Consider the following 23,373-nt stretch of genomic DNA (forward strand, 5'->3'; position numbering starts at 1 on the left):
CTGTGTGGGGTTGGGCAGCTGACTGAAAACCAGGGAGGCCTAGATAAAAGAAGTCACAAGTGCATGTGGGAGGGGTTTTCTTGTGCAACCTTTTGAGCCGGGAGAGAGCATTAAATACCAGCCAAATCTCCCAGCCAACAAGACCACAAGTGGCTTGACTCATCTGTACTCCCTTGCATCAGCAGACCCCCAAAGTAAAGTCAATGTCAATGCCACTGAAGTTCTATTATTGGGAAAATGCAGCCCAACAAAGGTCCTGTTGGTGACCCAGCGTCCAGCCTGACCGGAGATGACTGGACTTTAGCATCTGAGAAGAGAGAGCATATGGAAGCTGGCTTTTTCCCGAACTTTGATCACTAGAATCCTGGAAAAGAACCTATCATGGGCGTTTCCCCCAGCAAATCAATGAGAGGACAGTTATTAATAATCATCTCTTTTATTAAAGTTTCCTACAGACCTACACTCACAGTTCCAAATATGGCCCCTGGACTAAGCCAGCCTCCTAGTGCCATTTTCACAATCTCAGAAACAAAACACAAACACTTTTGGCTCCTGACTCGACCACGGTGGGAGTCAGATTTGCTTGAAGAGTGGAGCGCAGCTGACGAGGTATAACAAAAACAACGGCTTTGATCTAACGCGGCAAGTTCACTTGCCTGATGTGGCACCTATCATCTTGTTAGTTTTCTTCTCTTTAAAAGTGGTCGCCTATCCCGTGGAGTTCACGTCCAGAATCACAACTGTTTACAAGTTGGCACGAGCTGCCATCAGTCAGACATAAAGGAACCAGGCTTCAGTTCTCTCTTTACTCCAACATCCACACAGCTCCTGAGCCTTCTTTGGAGTTGGCTCCCACCATGTAGTGAATACGCTGATGACACGTGCGGCACTGGGGCCCTGCCTCAGGCTCGGACACCACCAGAGGCTTGCAGCATCCCTGGCCCAAGACTTAACCCAGTGTTGGAGAGTTCAGTATCAGAGGGCAGAAGTGTCAGTGAGGCTAGGAAGAACCTCTCCCTCGCTGATCCATGCCCATCGTTGGCAGTTCTTCCTGCAAACCTATTTGAAATGTTTTCCCATAATCCCTCCTACCTACCCCACAAACCCTGTGTTCCCTGCAGCACCGTTTTCACAACCGATTTCCATCTGCACACTGCATGTAGAGCGGAGAATAACAATAGATTTCAGGCTCAGTGGGAAAAGATTTCTCTTCTGCTTTTGGCGGACGGATGAACCAGCACTATTATGAGGAAAGTCCTTCCCTGAAAGGAGAGTCAGTGACTCTAAAGGGTACAGAGAGCAATTCCTGCCCTGAGGCCAGGCTAGGGCCAATCATCCATCCGTCCGTCCGTCCGTCCGTCCATCCATCCATCCATCGCAGTCTATTCCAGAGCCCTTTGAGTCAAAATTGAAGCTATGGCCATTAGGCGATTGGGAAGGCAACAGAGAGTCACACGTCCAATCACCGACAGTAATCCTAAGGCACGTCGTGCACACATGTGCAACAATGCATTGCTCGTAGGAGAGGAATCTGCATTTGATCTGCACGATGAGAAGTATCCTGCGTTTTTGAGAGTTTCCCTGAATGGTGCTTTGAGCATCAAACTTGTTTTTGTAGAAAACAGGAAAATTTCACGAGTTGTAAAAATATTTTCAGAGTATTTCTTAGTGGAAATGATTGGGAGTCGGGGATGAGAAGCGCAGGGATCAGACGGGAATGTCAGAGCCAGAACCCTTAATACAAAAAACCCGGATCCCACTTCTCTCTCCAGGCCTCACCACAGCATTTGGGCAAGGGCAAACTTTGCTTTGTGGCTTCTAAGCATCTTCAAAGCAGCAAAGGTTGGGGGGTGGGAGGTGGAGGGTGCCAGTAAGGATGTTCCCCCCAAAGCAGATCCCATGTAGAAAGTAAATACACCAAAGTCAATACCTGCTGTGCCTGTCTGGGATTTTAAAAGCAACAGACCCTCAATGCTCTCTGCCCCACAGTAGTTACTGGCCTGATGCATGTGGAATTGGCTTTTGAAAAGAGCTAGAAGGAAGCATGCTGAAATCAACGGCGACGGAGCACAAGCCTAGATGTGGTGAGGATGGCGGCAGGTAGGGACGCTTTTCTTCTAAGCTGAATTTCTCAGCTGTCAGCACTAGAACAGGAAGAGATCTCGGGGAGAGCCGCGAACAAACCCCCAGTATGGCGGCTCCATTCTCCAGGCCAGCTTATACAACCTGCCAGCTTGACAAAAATCAAGAACTACCTACCAAAGAACTGATTCTAAAAACACGGCGTGCTCCTGCCCAACAAGAAGTGTTCTTTCTCCGTGTGCACGAAGCCCAGGGGGCACGTACTCCACAGACGCAGAAGAGTTCATGGGGAAGGAGGAGGGACGCCAACGCCAAGCACTGAGCCTGGGATGGAGGGGCAGCTGCAGACTCAGTGAAGGATGAAGCCAGGATGTGGGGGCAGCCTGGGAGGAGGTCTCTGAGGGAGGGCCGGGGGGTACGGTGATGCAAACTGCGGAGGGTATCCCGGCTGGGGGCTGTGATTAACAGACGGAAGGCCCACTCTGGGAGGAAGAGGAGGGCACTGCAGTGCTGGATAAGGAAGAGCCTGTCCTGATCCCATGGCCACGGTAAACGGAGTGGCAAAGCGTCCGGCGGGGACTGGCGGCGGCGGTGGAGGGATACGCCGCGGCACAACCGAAGGGGGCACGCTGGGATCTGCAGCCGGGTAGGGCACCATCGGAGCTGGTGTCGGATCTGGCACCCTGGGCTGCACCTGGACTGGGGCCTTCAGAAGTCTCTGGCCCTTTAGCACCATTTCCTGAAGCTTCTCAATCTTTACCCGACGTAAATGGGCTAGTTTTCGTTTACTCTGATATTCATCGATGAACGAATCTAGGGGGACGTCTCCATCGAGGAACTTCTCCGCCATATTCTGAAATGAGCAAATACCGGGTCAGAGGGGCTAGAATCAAAACGGACGCTACAATACAGTACCGGAGATCCTTGGGAGCTGCCTGGCTCCCACATGAACAAAGGAGGCAGAAGAGAAGAAGTCACTCCCTTTACACGTCCAGGCAGTTGGGTTACTCTGGTTTGGGTCCCTTTTACTTTTTTTTAAACCCTTACTTTCTGCCTTAGAATGAATAGCGAGTATTGGTTCCAAGGCAGAAGAAAATAAAGGCTAGTTAAGTGACTTGCCCAGAGTCCCACAAGAAGTGTCTGAGGCCACATCTGAACCTAGGAGCTCTCATCTCCAGGCCTGGCCCTCTATCCATGGAGCCACTTAGCTGCCAGCCCCATTTACTTTTGTGATTCCTTCCTGAAGGATGACTAGGTATAGAAATGTGTTTATTTACACCTTAGTCCCTAAAAGACCATTTCATGGGGCTCTAACACCGTAATACACGTCCAAAGAGAAAGCCTGCCAGGCTCCAGCCTCTTCAGAATTCAGATGAAGGTTCAGCTTGTGATGGGATGACATACCTCAAGTCTCATTGAAGCGTGGGTAAATGACTGCTTCATCCCACAATCCAACACATTTTACTAGCAAACTGACCAAGAGAGAAAGAGCTCTAATAGTTCCCTTAAAGGTCTTTTCTTGTCTGTTCTCTCACACTGATTATGGCAGCTGGCTAAAGAAAAAGCAGGAGAGTCAGCTGTGCCATGCGCCCGGCCACACTCTGCTCTCCTGACCATCTGCAGATGTCATGGCCGAGTTTCGGCCCCCTAAGTACCCCCCCACCCCCACCCCCGGTATTACAGCTGCTGTGCAGCTCCCCTGGAATGCTATCTCTGATGCCCTTCTCATACAAAGTCCATGTAATGGACAGAACTACAGGTTTAAACTGTATTGTTCTCTGGAGATTTCCCACCAGGAACTGGGCCCAGTGCTGTAGCCTGAAGGTAAGAAAAACCAGGATGTTCATTTCTACATGCGCTACGTTTCGAAAGCCCAACCAGCAGTCTCTCCAAGCCGAGGGTTCTTTTCTGTCTAGATGGGATGGCTTAGACAAAAAATGAGGTGGAAGATGAACTCAGTGCTCAGACCTTTGTGCTTAACACAAATTTAACAATTTAACAGCTTTGATCAAAATTGTTCTGCTTTGCACAGGGTCCGTGTTTATTATATAGCTTCAGTGAGTACATGCTTTTCTGGCACACAATCACTTTTCAACATATATGATATTCTACAGATAATTGGATGTGTCACACATGAACAAATTGCTTAATCAACATTCTGTGATCACTTACGATGTTGCTACAACAGAAAAATTCGTGGAGATAAATGACATGGCTAGGGTGATCGGGAGGTTAGTTCCCCCTGACCCGTGGGATGACCAGCTAACTAAGGGAATCATTGTTGCTTTTGATCAGCTCTCACAATCAATCACAATGACTTAGGAGATGGGTAACAAACCATTTCATAGCTAGGTACGGGTTTGAGGGCAACTTAAAAGCAGACCAGAATTGAGAATTTTCCTCCATTTCCAAGTTACGTTTTTCTTGTGTTGCATCAAAGCACCTTAGCAATGTTGCCTGGTTATCGTAAACATAACGAACCATCGAAGTGTGTCAGTAGCTTGTGCTTCAGAGGAGTGATGGATGTGCCTGCATGTTTGGCTAGTAGTGGCTGTATGGAAATAATGTCACTCTGTTAAGAGAGAAAAGGGAAGGGTAATGGGGTAATGATCTTTGGGTTTTAATTGTGTGAATAATTCGGGGGGGGGGGGGATTAAAGTGGGACATATGTGTGTTAACCCCACAGGTATTTGCTCTTCTATTATTTCTCCTGTACTGGGGAGAGAACAGTGATCACAACAATTCCATTAGTAAGGGTGCCTCATCCCCAAACTGTGACTGTCAGACATCGAGGGTATGACAGCTCTCCACAACTAAGCACCTCCTTACTGTGTGCAAGTGAAAGGCCCCGTGTCAGGCGCTGGGGATGGGCAAAGACAAGAGTCCCCGGCTTGGAGACAAGTGTGCCTTACCTCTGTATCTTCTTCGATCTTGGCCCCCTCTGTTTGAAGAAGGGCTAGCAAAGTCTCCAGAGAAGCGTTGCTGGATTGCTGATCTGTACCAAGCAAGAGAAAGGAAGTGAGGCACTCAGACATTGCTCAGGAGTCCCTGGGAAAGCCCTCTCCTTTTGGAAGGTGCACACCTGCAAACACACCACCCTTTACACTTCTTTTGTGCGCGCTGTTACTAATGAGTTACTTTCATTGGGAAACCAGTAAGGGCCTCACAAACAGCCCACATGCTACCCATGGTAACAGCAGAGCCAAACAGGTCATGGAATTAACAGGATTTCAAAGCAAACTGTGTAAATCAAATTCAAATGTTTTTTTGAATACCATTAAAGCACACAGTATTTATACCAAATATTTAAGTGGCTTTTTTAATGCACATAAAATGTGATTTAATAGTACAAACAAAATGTCCCACCTCGGTTTGGGGGAAAGGAAAGGTGAATAGTGATATTAATTTTTTTTCCTTATTTAAGGAAATAGTTACTATTTTACAATAATACTTTGAAGTGTTATATTCCATTTTATGAGGAGCAATATGGCAGCAAGTCAATTCTATCCCTCTGATTTTATTTCCAAAAGGCTGACATGCTTCTGTAGTGTAGAGAAGATTATGGTCTTAGGATAATGAAATAAAACCCATTCGTATTAGAGAAAAAAATCTAAAAATAAACTACTTCTCACTGCTCCTGAAAGACTAATCATTCCAGCATCTAAAATATGCCCTTCCTTCCCTTTTCTTTGTAAAAACACCATCGCAGGAAAGTTACCTAATTGGGTTTTCTTGATTTGATAGGCTTCAAAGAGAACCTGTAGTTCCTGATATTTTTGGGTCAAACTGGCTTTCAAAGTGTCCAATTGTGGTTGGTACAAAAGATTTCCTTCTGCCAGGCTTCGGTTGTTGGCAAGAGTCATCTCTTTGTTAAGCTGAACATTCTGTGTCTGCAAAGAACACGCACAGAGGAAAACCAAAGGCATTATTACATACAGTTCATCCATGAGTCCCAAAAGACCTCTGTCAAAAAGCCTCTCATCCAAACACCCCCTTCCATCTGTTTGCAAGCATTGTCTCTGGCACTGCCTACAAGGGAGGCAAAGCTCAGTTCATACAGAGTCCCACTCGCTGCTTTATATCTATAGTCTTGGGGATCACTTCTAATAGTACCCCGAAAATCTTTAAAACAAAAAAGGACAACTGGGAGTGGGGTTAGGTAGAGAAAGAACTAGCTTCCCTCCGGCAACATCTTCCCATAGTATATAGTCAGACCCATTAATTTAAATTTAAATATTTACCATGCCTTGAATTCCTGAATAATGCCACCGCTCAGAGCGGCTCTATGGATTTAAGACTAGATTTTAAAAAGAGATTTAAAAATGGATTCATTATTAAGTCTGAAGGGACATTCTCTACTCTTCAGAAAGAGGGCCACCCCAAACCCAGTTCTTTAAAACTGTTATAATTGAATAAAAGTTGACAAAGTTGGAAAGGATCATTATTCTTCCTGAGGATTATTACTCTGCCCTTTCTACAGTGTCACATGTTTCCTTCCAATAAATAGAAATTATTCAGTAGGATTTTGTCAAATCCACTTTCTTAAATTTTAATACAAGCAGCTGGGAAATAGGAAATAAATAAGTCAACAAACACTTATCCTGTATCTACTATGTGCCTGGCATTGCATGAAGGGCTAGAATAAAGAAACTGCCAACCTTCCAATAAAAGTTTAGCCAAGGGGGCAGCTGGGTGGCTCAGTGGATTGAAAGCCAGGCCCAGGGATGGGAGGTCCTGGGTTCAAATCTGGCCTCAGACACTTCCTAGCTGTGGGACCCTGGACAAGTCACTTGACCCCCATTGCCTAGCCTTTACCACTCTTCTGCCTTGGAACCAATACACAGTAGTGATTCCAAGATAAAGAAAGTTTAGCCAAGTCAAAACTTACTACCCACTCAAAGATGTTGAGGAAGGTAGCAAAGTGAAAATTACTTTTAAAACATTAACCATAATCTAGTTCCAGTTCTCCTTTTCTCTTTTTTAGATACCACAATCTGCCCAAGGTGACCTCTCTCTAGCATTTTAATTTCATCTGGACAAAATTCCTTCCCAGAATCCTATCCATAGCCTCTTGTCCAACCCAACCTAGGCCACCTGGAAACCTGATCTATTTTAACTGCGTTCTTCCTCTCAATGAATTTAGTACACATTCCAACCAATAGTGCTTAACTGTCCAAATTCATTTAAAGACCACACATCATGCAATGTATATTCAAACGAATATACTACTCCAAAGGAACAAAGACAAAAGAGGGAAAAAAGCTCTTCTCACTAGTTAGCTCATATATTAAGACACCATCAAATGGCAAAGGAAGGAGCTCAAATTTCCAAATACATAATGCTATTACATCATGCAAATGAGCTAAGCTCCAGTCAGAGCTACAAAGAAATTAGGCCCAGCATAAAATCAATCAAGGGGTAAGTTAAAATTTAAATGGAAAATATGACTTGTCGCCGTGGTGCTATCAAAGGAAAGTGGTGAACATTCCAAATTGCTGGTAGCCACAGGAATAATCTACTTCCCCCATTGTGTTTCAGACCATTCTGAACAGGGACAAGTGGCAGACAGGAAGAAAACAAGGGGATAAAGTAATCGTTATTACACATCACTTTATTTTCAGGACACCTTCCCTCCACAAGTACAACTGAATCCTAAAGCTGGGGGCTGGGGGTGGGGGTGGGGGGTGGATGACTGTAAAGAAACCTAACTCATGGGATTATTCCCCTTCCACACAGTCTGGTTCAGACTTTCCCAAAGGAAAAAAAAAAACCACCTCCTAACTAAAAGCTAAACTTTTTATGGAAAGTTAGTCATAGTAAATTCTCTTTGATTACGCACTAGCCGCTCAGAAGACTAGCTCACCAATGGAAAGTAATTTCAATAATTCAAGGAACAAAAAAAAACAACAATCTAGCATCAATTGAAAAGTCCAACAGTAACTAAAATCTTACTCTACCAGACCTTTCTAGTACTCACAACTGTTTATTTCACTCAGTATCCTAGATAGAACTTCCCTTAGCCAAAGGTTTCGAGGAGCAATTGTGGTTATCAGAGCTTCGAGGAAGGAAAAAGGCCTTTTAAAATAATTTTGAGGAGTTAGCCATTCAACCTAATTAATTCTCTAACTGAATTATCTTACCACCATACTCTGTTTCATCTCTAATCTGGAAAGTACACGGGGACACAATCAAAAACTCACTAGTGGGGAAGTAAACTATCTCCCAAAGATACCATAAAAAATTTTCAACCTTCAAATGAGCCAGCATTAAAATGGGGTTAAAGGTCAATGGTGAGAAAGCACATGTACCTAACAGTGAATTTCTGGCTTTTTACAGCCTTGGTGTATCATAGACTCATAAAGTCAAGGAAACACCACCGCACACCTAGCAGATTGGCCAGTATGACAGTAAGGGAAAATAATAAATGTTAGAGGGGTTGCAGGACACTAATGCATTGCTGATGGAGTTTTGAATTGATCCAACTATTCTGGAGGGCAGCTTGGAATTATGCCCAAAGGGTGCTAAAAGACTGCCTGCCCTTTGATCCAGCCATAGCACTGCTGGGTTTGTACCCTAAGGTGGTAACTGGAAGAACCTCCAGGAACTGATGCAGAGTGAAATGAGCAGAACTAGAACATTGTTCACAGAGACTGAAATACTGTGGAACAATTCGATGTAATGGTCTTTGCTACTACAAGACATTCCTAAGAGACTTATGAGAAAGATCACCATCCACATCAAGAGAAAGAACTGTGGGAGCAGAAACCCAGAAGAAAAACAAATGACATCATTTGTTTCTATCGATATATGATGGGGTGTTTGGTTTCAAAAGATTGCTCTATTGCAAAAATGAATAACAAGGAAATAGATAAGTGATAACTTTTGTATAACCCGGTAGAAGTGCTTATTGTTTCTGGGAGGGGGAGGGAAAGAAAATGAACTATGTAAACATGGAAAAATATTTTTTTTATTAAAAACAAAAAACAAATAAAGTCAAGGAAACCCATACCCAGAAAAGGGTAAGAACAATCATGAAAAGATATCTACCAAGACTAAAAAAAGTCAGTAAGAGGTGAAAGCAATTCACAATCAGCCCTTACCAATTCTACCTTTAGGGATCCACTCAGAATTTTCAATCTTATCTAGAAATATACTGGAAAGACTGGTAGAAGCATCCTACATTTCAGACATGAAAAACATCATTACCTCAAGGCACTAGGAATCTCTAGTTACAGAATACTGCCTGGGGCGGGGGCAGGTCCTCTGTGATCTCCAATGAGACAATGCAATGAAATGATCTGCACATTTTAAAATACTATGTCAATTTCTATAATAATTAATAATAATAGACTGTGGGAGGCAGCTACAGGCGGCTCAGTGGACGGAGAGCCAGGCCTAAAGATGGAAAATCCTGGGCAGACATCAGAGGCAGGAGGTCCTGGGTCCAAATCTGGCCTCAGACACTTCCTAGCTATGTGACCCTGGACGACGCATTGCCTAGCCCTTACCACTCTTTCTACCTTGGACCCAAAACACAGTATTGATTCGAAGATGGAAGATAAGGGTTTAAGAGAGAATAAAATAGTAGACTGTGAGGCCTATGAGTCCTTCAGACCTGATGAACAGCTGTCCCAGTACTTACAGAAGACACATGCATTATTCTGGGCCACAAAGTAGTGGAGAAAAGAAGGCGCGGAGAGGAGAAGCTTCTCTTAATCATCATAGGGCAGCTCTGGGCGATACCCTTGGGAAGAATGTCTGGAAACGATGCCGGTCGGTCAGGGCTGGGCCCTGATTTCGGCTCTGGCGGGCACTGCAGACCCGAGCGATCCGCCACCTGGCACTCCCCTCTACAATTACACGCGCCCGTACAAACACTGGGCTAGAAAATCTGTCATCGTTTCCATGCTTCCAAGCCCGCGGAGGCCCGTCTCTCCCTCCCTCGTTATCTGGCCGTACAAATGTTACTGTTCCATCCACCCCCTGCCTGACCAGACAGGCAGTCATGGCTTGCTGCGGCCCAAGCCGGGAGGCCTCCAGGGAACCAGGCTAATCCTCAGAAAGCAGTCAGTGGCTACAGCACCCACTCAAGCTCTTCGAGGACCTTCGGGCTCTCGTACGCCAAAGGCAAAGCCTAACAAGCCAAAAGAGGAGGATTTGTCGCCAGAGGAATGAAGTGAGGTCGGCAAAGCCGCCTTCATTTGAGGCTGAAAGCCTGGAGGTGGCCTTGAGGAGCAGGCCTTAGGCAGGGTCAGCGCTTCGAGTGCCTCTGAGCTGCGGCACTCCCAGCACTCAGACACAGAACTAAGCTTGGAAAACATCCGCTCTCAGAAGGGACTGAATCAACGAATCGACAGAAGGGCTGCTTGGCTTAAACCAGGCCTTTAAAGCGCCTTCATCTGAGCTGTCTACCCAGTAGATGAAAGAGGGACCAACCACGGCCGTGCCAAGCCAACTTCCGCTGGCGGAGGTCTCAGTTTTCTCATCTATGCCCGTAGGCAGCTGTGAGAAATAATAACGCTTGAACTGCTTTAGGTCAGACACCCTGAATTTTTTCATGGCAGTAAAGTACTTTTAAAGCACAAGATTCAAGTCTCAGCCAATGAGGCTTATCTCGCTAGCTGATACTAACTGTTAGTTCCCCCAACACTGAGTACAAGAGGCACTTATTACATGTTTGCCAAATGAGGATTCAATATGATCCTATACTGAAGTCTACTATTGACAAAAACAGCCCTGATGCCCAAAGAGGAACTATTTTGTAACACAGGCTTTGCTCTGAAATGGAGGCAAAACAAACTAAAGTTGATTACGATCAGGATTGCAAGGAAGCGGGGCAAAGCTACCGATATACTACTACTACTATATTGCAGCATAACACCACACTGTACTGGCCTTCCTTCCAAATAAAAGCCCTGGGCCTTTAGTAAAAAAATCCTCAGCTATAATTGCACAGATTGATCAACATAAGCAATAACATGATCTGAAGACATGACCTGTCATTATCTTTTTTGCTGAAAATGCTGAAAAATGACTAAATTTCCATTTAGTGTCCTTTTCTTTCTAAGCATAAGCTTTCAAAGGCCGGGTTTTAAATCATGCCAATCATTAACTACGGCTTGTCTTACTGACAAATAAGACGAAGTCAATAGTTTTTCTAAACATGGATGTGAACAAAAACCTGCACTTCAAACAACTCCTATGTTAGTCATTAGAGCATGAATGTAAGAGGTCTGAAAGATGAGGTATAAAGATAAAACTTATCCAGTAATAAAAGCAATATAGTGTAGGCTCAAAGAAAACTCCCTCAGAATAATAACTAATGAATGGGCTGCCGCCTCAGGGTATACAGTGAGTTCACCTTCACTCCAGGTTTGGGAAATAAAAACTGGATGACCACTTGTCAGGTATAATGGGGGGAGGATTCCTCCTCCAGTCTGTCTGGGTGGGATTAAATTGCCTGAGATCCTTGCCAACTGGGATTCTGAGATTGTGTAAGCACCGGGCCAACACAGGCTCTAATGACTTCAATTCCAATTCCTATACAAGTCTTACTGGAAAAAAATTAACAGCAATTCCTGGCTGGAGTGTTTGACATGTTTAGATCAATAACAGTATTTGAAGCCCTGCCTGGTAAAAGCGTCCCCAAATACTGCAAGTCCGTGGGCTGTGTGAAACCATCTCCAAGGAAACAGCCTACTTGTAAAAGGAAATGTACCAGCTGCTTATCAAGAGTTCAGGCTGGACAAGCTCCTCAACAATCAGAAAAATACATTACTGAGCCAGTAAACAGATTAACCAAAGCTAAAACCTAATGCATCTTGGTAGAAGGCAGTCCAACTCTCTTGGCTTAGATGAAACTTGTAGAGCTCAGAGAAATCAACAGTGTGGGATTTAAACTAACACAATCTTTTCCATGTGGAACTAATTTACATGTGAAAAATCAGCATACCATTCATTATCATCCTGCAAGACTGGCCACATAAACCTAGGGTTATGCTCCAAGAACAAATGGCCTGCTCTTCAAAAGAGTGGGAAAAACAAGAAGAAATGGAACCAGGACACTCAATTTGAAGGTTCCGAGATGGGACTGTAATCATTCGCACTTTCATAAGATGAACATCCAAGATGATACCTGTTAACTATTTGGTCAAAGTTAAAAACGACGGAGGCCTGTTCCATCCTCTTTCTACTGAACCACTTCCAGGTGGAGGACCCCCAGACCAGTCACAATTAGTTTCTATGTTTTGAGAATTTTAATTTTACTTTTTATTCTGAATTTATCAAACTGAAAGAAAATGAATATTTCAGAAAAGAAAGCAGAACAAAGATTATATATGAAACCATATAGCTTGCTTTTTTAAAAGCACACTATTTTAGAGTGTCATATTATTAAACACATTACTTTCAAAACTGTCCTATTTTTTGTTTCCTTCTGAACTTCCTTAAAAAAATTTTTTTATTTCATCAATGACCTTTTTTTTATCCTTTTCTTTTGACAGCTCTATCACTAGCCTTCTATTATCTCCTCCACCCCATGAAAAACACAATCTTTGTCATAAAAAATCAAGCAAAACAAACCTACCCATCTACCATGTCCAAAAATCTATGTCTTGCTTTTTGGACCTTGATTTTTTTCAACCCCTGTGTAAGAAGGAAAGCATTAAGCTTCCTCATCAGCCCTTCATGGTTGGGGCTGGTCATGGCACTGATCAAAGTTCATAAAAGTTTGGTGTAGAAATATATTAAAATCAGGAACTTTGAGCTAGAAGATGGGGATTAAGAGGGAGACATTAGTCAAAAAATGTCACAATTCATTCAATGCTATTTGTCCCTTAAAGAGATGATAACCAATCTCTACTCGGGTGACCTTGTTTCCTTATCTCTTAAATTAGAGGATCAGACTGGATGATCCCAAATCCCTTCAAATTCAAAATTTACATCTTTAGGATCCCCACTAGACTATAAAACTCCTTGAGGGCAGGGATCATGTAACTGATCTTTGGAAACCTCTTAGTGCTAATACAAGGACAGTCTTCCTTGTTTTAAGCACTAAGTGTTTGAAATATGTACATATATACACATAAAATATACTGAACTGAATTAAGTTTAAAGAAAATTACTAAAAACTGACCTTTTGACAATTACGAATAAGCAAATACATCAAGTTGATTCTAGATTTCTAGATTTAATTTTACTGAGAATTTGGAGCTTTCAGCAGTTTTGCTTTATGTTCTAAAAAAATCTCATGCTAAAGAAAACTTTTAACAAGGGACTAAGGAATTCAAGAGAGATTCATATTTACAAGACTAATGTTAACGGTGGTGCAGTAAGGAAGTGTCATTTAGTCTACAGGTCTATTTTATTTGAACACCAGAGTTCATGGAGTAGAAAAAGAACAGTCCTAGAGGAATGAGGCATCTTAGCTGAATCCAACTTTGTTTTATACAAATAACCCAGCACCACTATTGAGAAGCAAAGAGGTTAAGTGGCAAAATTTTTTAAAGTATTTTGGACAGAAATCTTTTCTAAAATCATTTGGTCAGCTAAGTAACTCAGTGGATAGAGCACCAGGCCTGGAGTCAGGAGGACCTGTATTGAAATCTGACCTCAGCCACTTCCTAGCTGTGTGACCCTGGGCAAGTCACTTGACCCCCATTGCCTAGCCCTTACCACTCTTCTGCCTTGGAGCCAATACACAGTATTGACTCCAAGACGGAAGGTAAGGGTTTAAAAAAAAAAAAAGATAAACAATACGGGTTTAAAAAAAAAAGAAAGAAAACAAAAGATGTACCATTCCCTTTTCTTCTTAAAGTAAATTCTATTAAACATAATTAAATAAAACTCTTTGTTCATGTTCTTTGACTTCTTTCTCTCCCATGAACCTACCACATCTAATCAATTGCCTCGTCCTATGTGTGTCAATTCTATCACCACCCTAGTTTTGGCCTTCATTACCTCCCCTGAACTACTGCACTATCTGCCTAGCTGGTGTCATCCTCTCTTCTGCTCTTCCTTCACAGACACTTCCCTGCTCAAAACCCCTCGGCCGTATCCCATGACGTAAACGACACGTTGATCAGTGAATCAACATTGATTAACTAGGCCCATAGCCGTTGGGGTGCTAAGCACTAGAAGAACAAGAAGAAAAAGAAAAAGCAGCCCTTGAGGAGCTCACGTCATAGCATGCGCCGCAGATGGGAGGGGGCACCAGTAGCTGGCATGACCAAGGCCGGCCTCCACACCAGGTGGCACGTAGTACTTGAGCTGGAGGCAGAGGAGTCAGGGAAAAGGCACTGAGCTGGGAGAAGGAACGTCTGGTGGGGGAGAAGTAGCAGGTAGGCCTCTATGGAAGGGTTATAGGTTAGGAAGAAATGAAGGCACAAGCCTGGAAAGACAGGAAAGAGTGGCTTGTGAGGAGCGTTCAACGCCGAAGAGCCTCGAAGCTGGAGACAAAGGGAGCCGCAGGAGTTACGGAATTGCCAGGGCTGGGGAGAAAGATCAAGGACCTGATCAGACCTGTGTTTCAGGATAAAGCAGAGTGGGGGGAGAGGTGTGAAGTAGATAATCTAATTAGCAGGCGACTGGAAGCCCAGACAAAAGATGATGAATGTCTGAACCAGAATGACGGCTGCTTACATGAAGAGGAGACATACATGTTCAAGAGATGCTGTGGAGAAAATTATCGCCTTAGCGATAATTGGATACAGGGAGTGAGTGAGAAATCAAGGAGGAGATGGAGGGTTCGACCCTAGATGACTGGAGGAATGATAGTCCCCTGGACCGTTACAAGAAAATTCAGAAGCCAAGCGGGTTAGGGGAAAAGAATGACTTGTTTTGGCCATGCTGAGTTAAAGATGTCTACGGGACAATCCAGTTCAAAAATGTCCAACAGGCGGACACTTGGCAATGTGGGACCAGAGCTGAGAGGAGAGATGAGGGTAGATGCATATTGGACATAGACAGAACTCCGGGGAGCTGAAAAGCTCTACATCAAGACCTACAAGGAAACTTGAGTGAACACTCGGAGAAGATGACATGGATGAAGAGCCAGCAAATGAGCCTGAGGAGTGATTACATGGGAAGGAGCAAAACAGCGGGAATGAAAACTAGGAAGGTCAAAGGTACAAGGAGATGGTCAACAGGGTCAAGTTTTACAGAAAGGGCGTGAGGGCTATAGACTGAGAAACAGTCCTGGGACAGCAATTAAGAGATCACTGGTAAATGTGGTGAGAAAAGTTTCAGATGAACGATGAGGGTGGAGGAAAGGAAAGGAAGAGGAGGCTCCCAAGGCATTTCCCTGACAAAGGGAAGAGAGCTATAGAAAGGGAGCTGGCCTGGTAGAATCTGGTGAGGATTTTTAAGAATGGTAGCGACATGGGCATCTTTTGAAGTGGCAGGGAAGGTTCCAGTAACTGAAGATTAAGAAAAGAATGGGAACAATCTAGTGAAAAGAGAAGGGGGCATGGGATTGAAGGGTCATCCACGTGGAGGCACTGGCTTTTGGCTTTGTCAAGATGGCCACCAGATGGCAAAAAATTGGAAAACGAGGGGATGTCCCTCTATTGGGGAATGGCTGAACAAACTGTGGTATATGATGGAATACTTTTGTGCTATAAGGGATGATGAACCAGATGATTTCAGAAAGACTTTGTAGAGTGAAATAAGCAGAACCGGGAGAGCAGTATATACAATAACTGAAACAGCGCAGAACAAATGTAATAAGACTTTGCTACTAATAACAATATGATGATCCAAGACAATTCTAAGGGACCTATAAAAAAGAATGCTTATCCACATCTAGAGAAAAAACTGTTGGGGTAGAAATGCAGGAAAAAAAACATTACTTATCACTTGTTTATATAGGTATATGATTTGTAGTTTGGGTTTTATAAGATTATTCTCTAACAAAAATGGAAACTGGTTTTGAGTGATAATATATGTATAATCTAGTGGAACTGCTTGTCAACTCTGGAGGCAAGAAGGGAATGAGACAACATGAATCATGTAACCTTGGAAAACTTAATGTGTAAATTTGTTACTGGAATAAAATATAGATAATTTTTTTAAAAAGAGCACCAATTATGGGCCACCAGAGACAGAAGGGAAACAGTTGGTCATAATGCCAACAGGTTCTTAAGATGAGAAAAGAGGAAACTCTCAGTAAATGGCCTCAATTTTTTTCAAATAAAATGACCTCCCTAACCTGGCATTGAAGACATTCACAATATATTTCCAATCATTTTTCATTCTACTTCCTTCCACCCATTTTATATTCTGCCAAGGACTCTGCCCTCTCCTACCCGGTTGCATATGAGTAGGCTAGGAAGGTACTTCCTCCACCAAACCTCACAGTTGAGTTCCTTCTCTCTTTCTTGAAGGAACAACTTAGGAGCTCTTTCTGAAGATTTCCATCCCCCTCTCTAAAAGGGGGATCTCTTCTGCCTCAAATGTCTTAGAACTTTTGTACAAAGGAGCAATTTAGCCAGTCTATCTTATATCAGAACTTTATTTGTATACATGTCTTGTTCCCTGGCAAGTTCAACATATGCAAGAACTGTGTTCAACAAACAACACATTTCAACACTGACTAAGCACTAAGTCTCAGGGAAAGGGGATGAAAAGCTGGCTTTTATTCTAGTTCCTATGCAGTTTTTTACAATATTCCTGTTTCTGTAAAGTGCCTTGGACATAGCAGGTACTTAAAAATGCTTACTGAATTGAAGGCTGTCCAGATAAGTGATCTCTGGCTCAGTGATGAATTATTCTAAGTCATAGTTAAAAAAAAAAAAGAGAGAGACATAAAAAACCAAAAGAGCTAGGCCTGCAGTCCTGGGTACAGGACTGGCCTCAGACACTTCCTAGCTATGTGACCCTGGACAAGTCACCTAACTTCAATTGCCCAAGCCTAACTGCTTTCCTGCCTTGTAACTAATACTTAGAATTGGCTTGTTTTATTTTAATTTTTTTGAAAAATTTTAATTGATCGTTTTGGATTTCTTTTTACCGTGGCAATTTAAGGAAACTGATTAGCCATGATACAAACATGCTTTATTCTTCTATAAGAAAAAGTCCTTAAATCCTTTCTTAAAGTACATACTATAAAACAACCCACCGAAGGGCTTCTTGACTAACAAGAGCTTATTGTATAATCATTAAAAATTACCTGTACTCTAAATATACACCAATGGACAAGATGGTAAAAACAAAAGACCAACAAGTATTACACTAAAGAAAATTAACTATAAAAAGCTCCTAAGAACATAGTATATTAAAATTTACCCATGCACTACGGTGATTAGGCAAGTGACCACTAAAATTATCCATGGATAATGAAAAGTATTCCTGAAAAGTAAGTATTGTACATAGCCCAAATCCCTAAAACAAGGTTCTGCTACAAAGGCCATAACAAAATTATGTTGCTATAAAATACCTTGAAACAAGACTCCGATCAATTGGATTAGGGCATAATTGCTGTATACACACTTCGGTAACCAACAAGGTTGGCACCATTCAGTCTAACTTTAAAGTGTTCTCCCGAATACTGGATACAGTTAAGAAGTTAATAATAACACAGTTAAGAAGTGCTAAACTAAGAACAGTCTTAAAGGATATTAACTTGTCTATAAAATAAAGTCTTCTTTTTGGGGGCCAGCCAGGATAAAAAGCATTTTAAGTTTTATTCAAAGTGAAGCAGTAAGAGTGGCTAGGTGGCTCAGTAGATAGAACCAGCCTTTGTCTGGCCTCAGAAATTCCTAGCCGTGTGACCCTGGGCAAGTCACTTAACCTCAATTGCCTGATCATTACTGTTCTGCCTTAGAATCTATAATTAGTATTAATTTTATGATAGAAGGACTTGAAATTTTTTTAAGTGAAGTATAAAAGACATCAAGCTTAGATGTATGACTGGATAAAGGAGGCCAATGACATTAACAGAGGACAAATTAACAGATGACTAACCAAAGGACTGTGCTGGCTGCTCCCACAAAATATGAAAAGCCCTAGGAAAGTGTCCCTAGTGTCTCAAGTAGAGGCAGATACAAGATTTGTGTAAAATCATGAATAACTATGGCATGGAAAGAGAAAGCAGGGATGATTTGTGATATAGCATCAGTGGAGGAATGAAATACAAAAAAAAAATTATTATAGGATTGTAAAATTATCAAAGAAATAAAATTAAGCTCAAACTTTTCTTATATTCCCAGGTAGATTAGATACACACCACCTTCATACACTCCAGCATCATCCCAAAGGTGATGCCCAGTCCAACCCCATGGGTATAAGCTTTGGTTGACTTCACATCCCTGGGACTTGGCCTTTTGCTTTATCTGGTCTTTCTCTAAACCACTCCTGGGCTTTCCCACACCCCATCCCAGCCTTTCCTGCTCCCCTTTTTACATTTATCTTTCTCCAATAGAATATAAGCTGCTTGAGGGCAGGGACTATCATGCCAGTCAGGACTAGCACAATACCAGCATATAGTAAGAACTTAATAAATGCTTTACCTGTCTATCTATAAGGGTGTCCCAACAATCTCTGGTGCAATTTTAAGCTCTTTAAAAACTGTACCAAGACCTTTGGATCAACCTGGATAAGCCCAAATAAATACTTCTTTTAATAAGCTCAAATGTATAAAGAAACTTAATTTCAAAATGTTCTCTGGGACATTAAGTCAATTCTTTATTTAGGATTAAAAATATGAAACCTCAGGATGAAGAGATTTAAACACAAAAGGTTACAGATTCTTAACTATTTTAACAAGGTAGAGGCGATGATTAATTGCTAATACTACTTCTACATTCCACCCCAGACTAAAGTCTGTATTCAAGCTAATTCTTACAAAAACCAAGCCATGTCAGTAAGTGTTGGTGTGGGATTTAAATTAAGGTAGTGCACATTCAATGAGGCACTATGATTCATGCCTGCAGTTCTCCAAGCACTAGTCACAAATCACTCCAGAGCATGCCTCCAGGAAATAGACCCCTAGTTCTAGGGTGGAGCTTTTCTCATTTTCCACAAAGCAAGTCCTCCAAATCCTGAACATGTTTTGGGGTGCATTTTCAGAGTTCACCTAGCAATTGGAACGAAGATTAAGGATTGGATCCATAGCGATATCCTTAGTAACTCACAAGAGTTACCTCTCAAAATGTAAAATCTTTTTACTTAAGTGTCCCAAGAGGCCAAATTTAGCGAAAGAAATCCCTTTTGTGAGAAGGCTCCTTTTAAGGGAGTACAGTGTAAGTCCAACGGGGTTAAGGCAACCAGCTAGAGAAAGGCACATTCCTCTGCAATGTAAAAATAACCTTAAATAAAAATAAGTATTTTAGATATGAACCATTAACTTAGCTAAACCTCAAATCCCTAAATCACCAAACATTTGAGAATCCCAGTCACATGCCAGAAAAAAAAAAGGAAAGGTAAGAAGATAGGACATAGGGCCAGAGGAAACAATGATCTATAAAGGCAGTTAGACACTTTTTAATGGTCGGTCCTCTATTACAACTCATTCACAATAATAAAAACCAGGCTACTAAAGTTTTAATACCTAGTTGTCTTGAAATCCAATAAGGAAGACCTTCAAAAAGCTAGCCACATTTTCCATATACCACAAAATATCCCCTCAGGCCTAGGGAACCTTACACTACAATTTAAAACACTTCTCAGCCAATTAAAAAAAAAAAGCTTTTGGTTCCACTTTAGAGGGTCCTTTCTGTCTCTTATTCCCAATTGCAAAACTCCAGAATCAATTTAACCTAACTACCTTGGTCACATGAACACAAAAAGGTAAAAGAGCTCAAGAATAAAAAACTGTCCTTAAATTTCAGGCAAAAGAATCCTTTTGTCTGGCCAGGATGATACACTCTTTCATTAACTATAACATTCATTATCCTAAAAGACTAAGACAGCAATAAATTTCATGAACCCTTTAGGACACCCCTTTAGGAGCAAAATTATCAGGGTCAAAAATTCAGCTGTTCAGACACATGCCACATATGACTTGGGAAGAAGCGTGTACTGAATGATATGCCACGTATGACAACATAATTAGGTGAGTTGACTAAGGTATTCTGGCATCAACCTAAAGTTTCCTTGTTTTGGAAGTGCTACACCCTAAAAAGTAAACCATCCCTGAGTAATTTAACAAGAACTCTGTGGCCTAACCAACAGGAATAAGGTCCAGTTTTGAACACGTAAAGACATCCTTGTCTGAGGGTCGACCTTAAGTCAAAAAAAGTAGCAACACTATTAGGTTAATGAAGTTAAAACTGAATCTGCCTTCCCTTCTCCCTCCCCCTTCCTGCTCCAAGTTAAGGTCAGGGGTTCTAGCCTTGAAGCTGTTTTTAAGAGCCTCATGGAGTCAGTCGGAGGAACTGAACTTTTTTTTTAAGAGTCTTTCTTCCCCAACTGAAAGGCTATTTTTGTTGCCACTCCAGAGACACAGTTACCCCGTTCTCACTGAAATAGTACCGATTAGGTCTGGAAAAACGACTTGTAGGCATGTGTTTCAAAGGCAGAAATAATAACTAGGATTTTATTACTAAACTTACAAAGGCACCTCCAGCTGACAACCAATCATAGATCTCCCGACAACTGAAAGGAAAAAAAAGGAAGCAAGGCTTTTCTTCCTCTGCAGAGCCAAAACTCACATTCGGTGAGCAAGGACGGAATTGGTGGATTTATTATTTTTCAAAATGGAAAGTGCCAAACGGAGCCCATAAATGGGGTAAATTTCATCTCAGAGCAGTCCTCTGTGCCAAGTTCCGAAGCCCTTGAATACAAGGAGTGTATTAATGGAAGGATTGATACCATCGCACTACAGTGGCCTCTCTGTAGTTCAGGACAATGATCTGTTGAGGGTTTCAGTGTTTCTGAATGTGTAACCTAGACACAAGCCCCCTTTTGAAGGAGACTGGCTCAAAGCTGTAGGATGGCTCCGATAGAAACCCTACAAGGGCTTCTGGGCGAGAGGTATTGTGGTGTAGGCGTGGGAAGGCTTAGACTTCCGAAGACAAAGGAGGGGGTGGCGGATGAGCCTGGGAGGGCTGGGTTTAAGTTGGAGTCCACCTGTCCAAAGACGGCCCAGGAAGAGAACTCCAGATGACCAAGCCCGGGAGTATGACCGCCTGATAGACACTAAACCACACCACAAGGTACTGGGTTCGAGAAGGGGGGAAGGGGTTCTGCTTGCCTTCTGAGGCTGGGCAGGAGCTGGGCACTAAGAGAAAATAGAGGGGATGAACCCCTCATCTTTCTCCTATTCCTCCCCTTTATCTTTGTTACCATATTACTTGCCCACTCTGAAAGAAAAAAAAAAAGGAAAAATCTAGACGACTGGGCCAACAGTTTCACCCACATCTCCCTCTCGAAATGGGCATCTGAGGTTGCTATGCTGTAGTCTCTTTCTGGTCCGCTCAAAACACTCTCGGAGCCACCCCCAACATTTCAGACCCTCGAGTCCCATAGATATTTTTTCCCTTCTCTCCATTCCAAAAAAAAACTCCAACATCTGGAATATTTCATCTCACACACCCCCTGCCGGACTCCTTCTAGGTCCCCCTTAACCTTCTTACCCTCACAATGTTTCCCTCAGCTGGCAAACTCGCCCTTTCAGATTTTTCTTCTTCTAAATCTTTCCCCCACCCCCTCGGCCAACCCTCAGTTTCTGGTCTCTTTCCGCGTCCCCTCCCCCATAACCCTTCCTTTCGGTTCTCCCAAGCCTTTTACCCAGGCCTCCGGAATCCTAAACCGCGCCCCCAACCCCCATCTCTCCCCCTTTCATTACCCCCCATCCTCCTCCTTTAATATCCCCTCAAACCTCCTCAGGTCCTTCAAGCCCCTCAAATCCCTGAAGAACCTCCACTCCCCTCAATTCTTATTTAATGTGTCTCTCAGACTCCTTCAACGTTCCTCCCTGCCCCCCCCAAATTCCGAGAACCATCAACCCCCTCCCTTAATCCCCTCCCTTCTAGTCCTCCCAAATCTCCACTGCCCTTCAAGCCCCGCCAAATCCCCTGAAGGCCCTCCGCCCCCCTCAGTTTCCCCTTAATGCTCCCCTCAGACTCCCCCAATCTCCTTTCAGATCCCCCAAGTTCCTCTCGGGTAGCTGAGACCCGCCTTAAGCCCCCTCGGGCCGCCCCCCGAAACCCAGACACTCCCTCTAGTCGAGGCCCCGCGCGCCGCCCCCTCGAGCTCCCCCGCCAGCGTCTCTTGGCTCACCTCCTCCATCTCCTGCACCATGCCGTTCAGCTGCTCCTCATCCTCCAGCAGCTCGTTCAGCTGCACTAGCGACAGCCCCGCGAAGCGGCCCGCGACCCCCGCCGCCCCCGGCCCGGGGCCCGAAGCCGCCGCCATCGCCGCCGCCATCGCCTGTCCCCTGCCCCCACCCGGGCCCCGCCGATGGCCCTCCCGCTGCCGCTGCTAAAGCAGAAGCCGCCGAAGCCGAAGCCTCCGGACCGCAGCCGCCTGTCGAAGCCACCGCCGTCTTCACTACCACTACCGCCGCCGCTCCTGCCGCTCACCTCCCGCCCAGGCGGAAGCGTGTGCCCGCCCCCTCCTGATGCCCCGCCCACCCAGCGGGCGTGACACCGCCTCCCGAGCGATGTCATCGCGCTGGGTGGGGGAGGGGTTCCTCTCTCGCCCCCCTCCAGAAGCGCCGGGGGCCTCAGGAATGGCTGAAGTGACGTCAGAGGAAGAGCGCAATTGGCTCTCTCGGTCCCCTGCCACAGGCATGGGAACCTGGAATGGGAACCTTGGGTTCTGGTGACGTCAGAGGGCGAACGGGATTGCTACCCACGGGACCATCGGCCCGGGAGCCCTCGGTCTGGAGTGACATTAAAGAGGGAGCAAGATTCCTCCCCCACCTACCACCCCCAAACTAGAACCATTAGACAAGGACCCCGTGGTCTGGAGCGGTCTCTCCGCCACTCCACCATCGGGCATTGGAAGGGGAGTTGGCATGGGAGCCCGCGGCCCCACAGATGTCCAGGCTCCGATATTTAGGGCTGGAAAGGAACTTAGAGGTCGTGCCTCTTATACCATGAAACTGCTGGGGATATTGAAATTGGGCACCAGTGGGCTGTAGTGACCACATAGAGTGCCATATCTCCCAGGGCGTGAGACTGGGCTGAAAATTGATTACAGTAACATCTGAGGTAAAATTAGAATGAGGTCCAGTGGATTACAAGAGACAAGGAGAAACAGATTTCTGTCCTCCTTTTCTCCCTTCCTCCCCTGTAACCTTCCCAACCTCTAGCAAAAAATGCTGGAGTGGCATTAGGAAGACCAGACTGA

The 23,373-nt window shown here is 43.9% G+C and overlaps 1 protein-coding gene across 1 annotated transcript; it reads right to left on the minus strand.

The window, feature by feature from the left end:
- Positions 1 to 417: 417 nt before the first annotated feature.
- Positions 418 to 22,584, minus strand: VPS37B (VPS37B subunit of ESCRT-I). The gene is made up of 4 exons (XM_001374391.4): positions 22,300 to 22,584; positions 5,801 to 5,972; positions 4,995 to 5,077; positions 418 to 2,935 (listed from the first exon to the last, which is right to left on the minus strand). The coding sequence occupies exons 1-4, from the start codon at positions 22,444 to 22,446 to the stop codon at positions 2,432 to 2,434; spliced, it is 906 nt and encodes a 301-aa protein (XP_001374428.1). The 5' UTR covers positions 22,447 to 22,584; the 3' UTR covers positions 418 to 2,431.
- Positions 22,585 to 23,373: the final 789 nt, after the last annotated feature.

The sequence above is a fragment of the Monodelphis domestica genome, chromosome 3 (genome assembly GCF_027887165.1).
Source record: "Monodelphis domestica isolate mMonDom1 chromosome 3, mMonDom1.pri, whole genome shotgun sequence".
Classification (NCBI taxonomy): domain Eukaryota; kingdom Metazoa; phylum Chordata; class Mammalia; order Didelphimorphia; family Didelphidae; genus Monodelphis; species Monodelphis domestica.

What these genes read in the sequence shown, in the direction of transcription:
- VPS37B (XM_001374391.4), bottom strand. Translation starts at nt 22,446, where the DNA reads ATGGCGGCGGCGATGGCGGCGGCTTCGGGCCCCGGGCCGGGGGCGGCG. An exon ending in TGGTGCAGGAGATGGAGGAG is followed by an intron (nt 5,973 to 22,299) that starts GTGAGCCAAGAG and finishes TGTTCTTTGCAG; the next exon opens with ACACAGAATGTTCAGCTTAA. An exon ending in AGATCGAAGAAGATACAGAG is followed by an intron (nt 2,936 to 4,994) that starts GTAAGGCACACT and finishes TGCTCATTTCAG; the next exon opens with AATATGGCGGAGAAGTTCCT.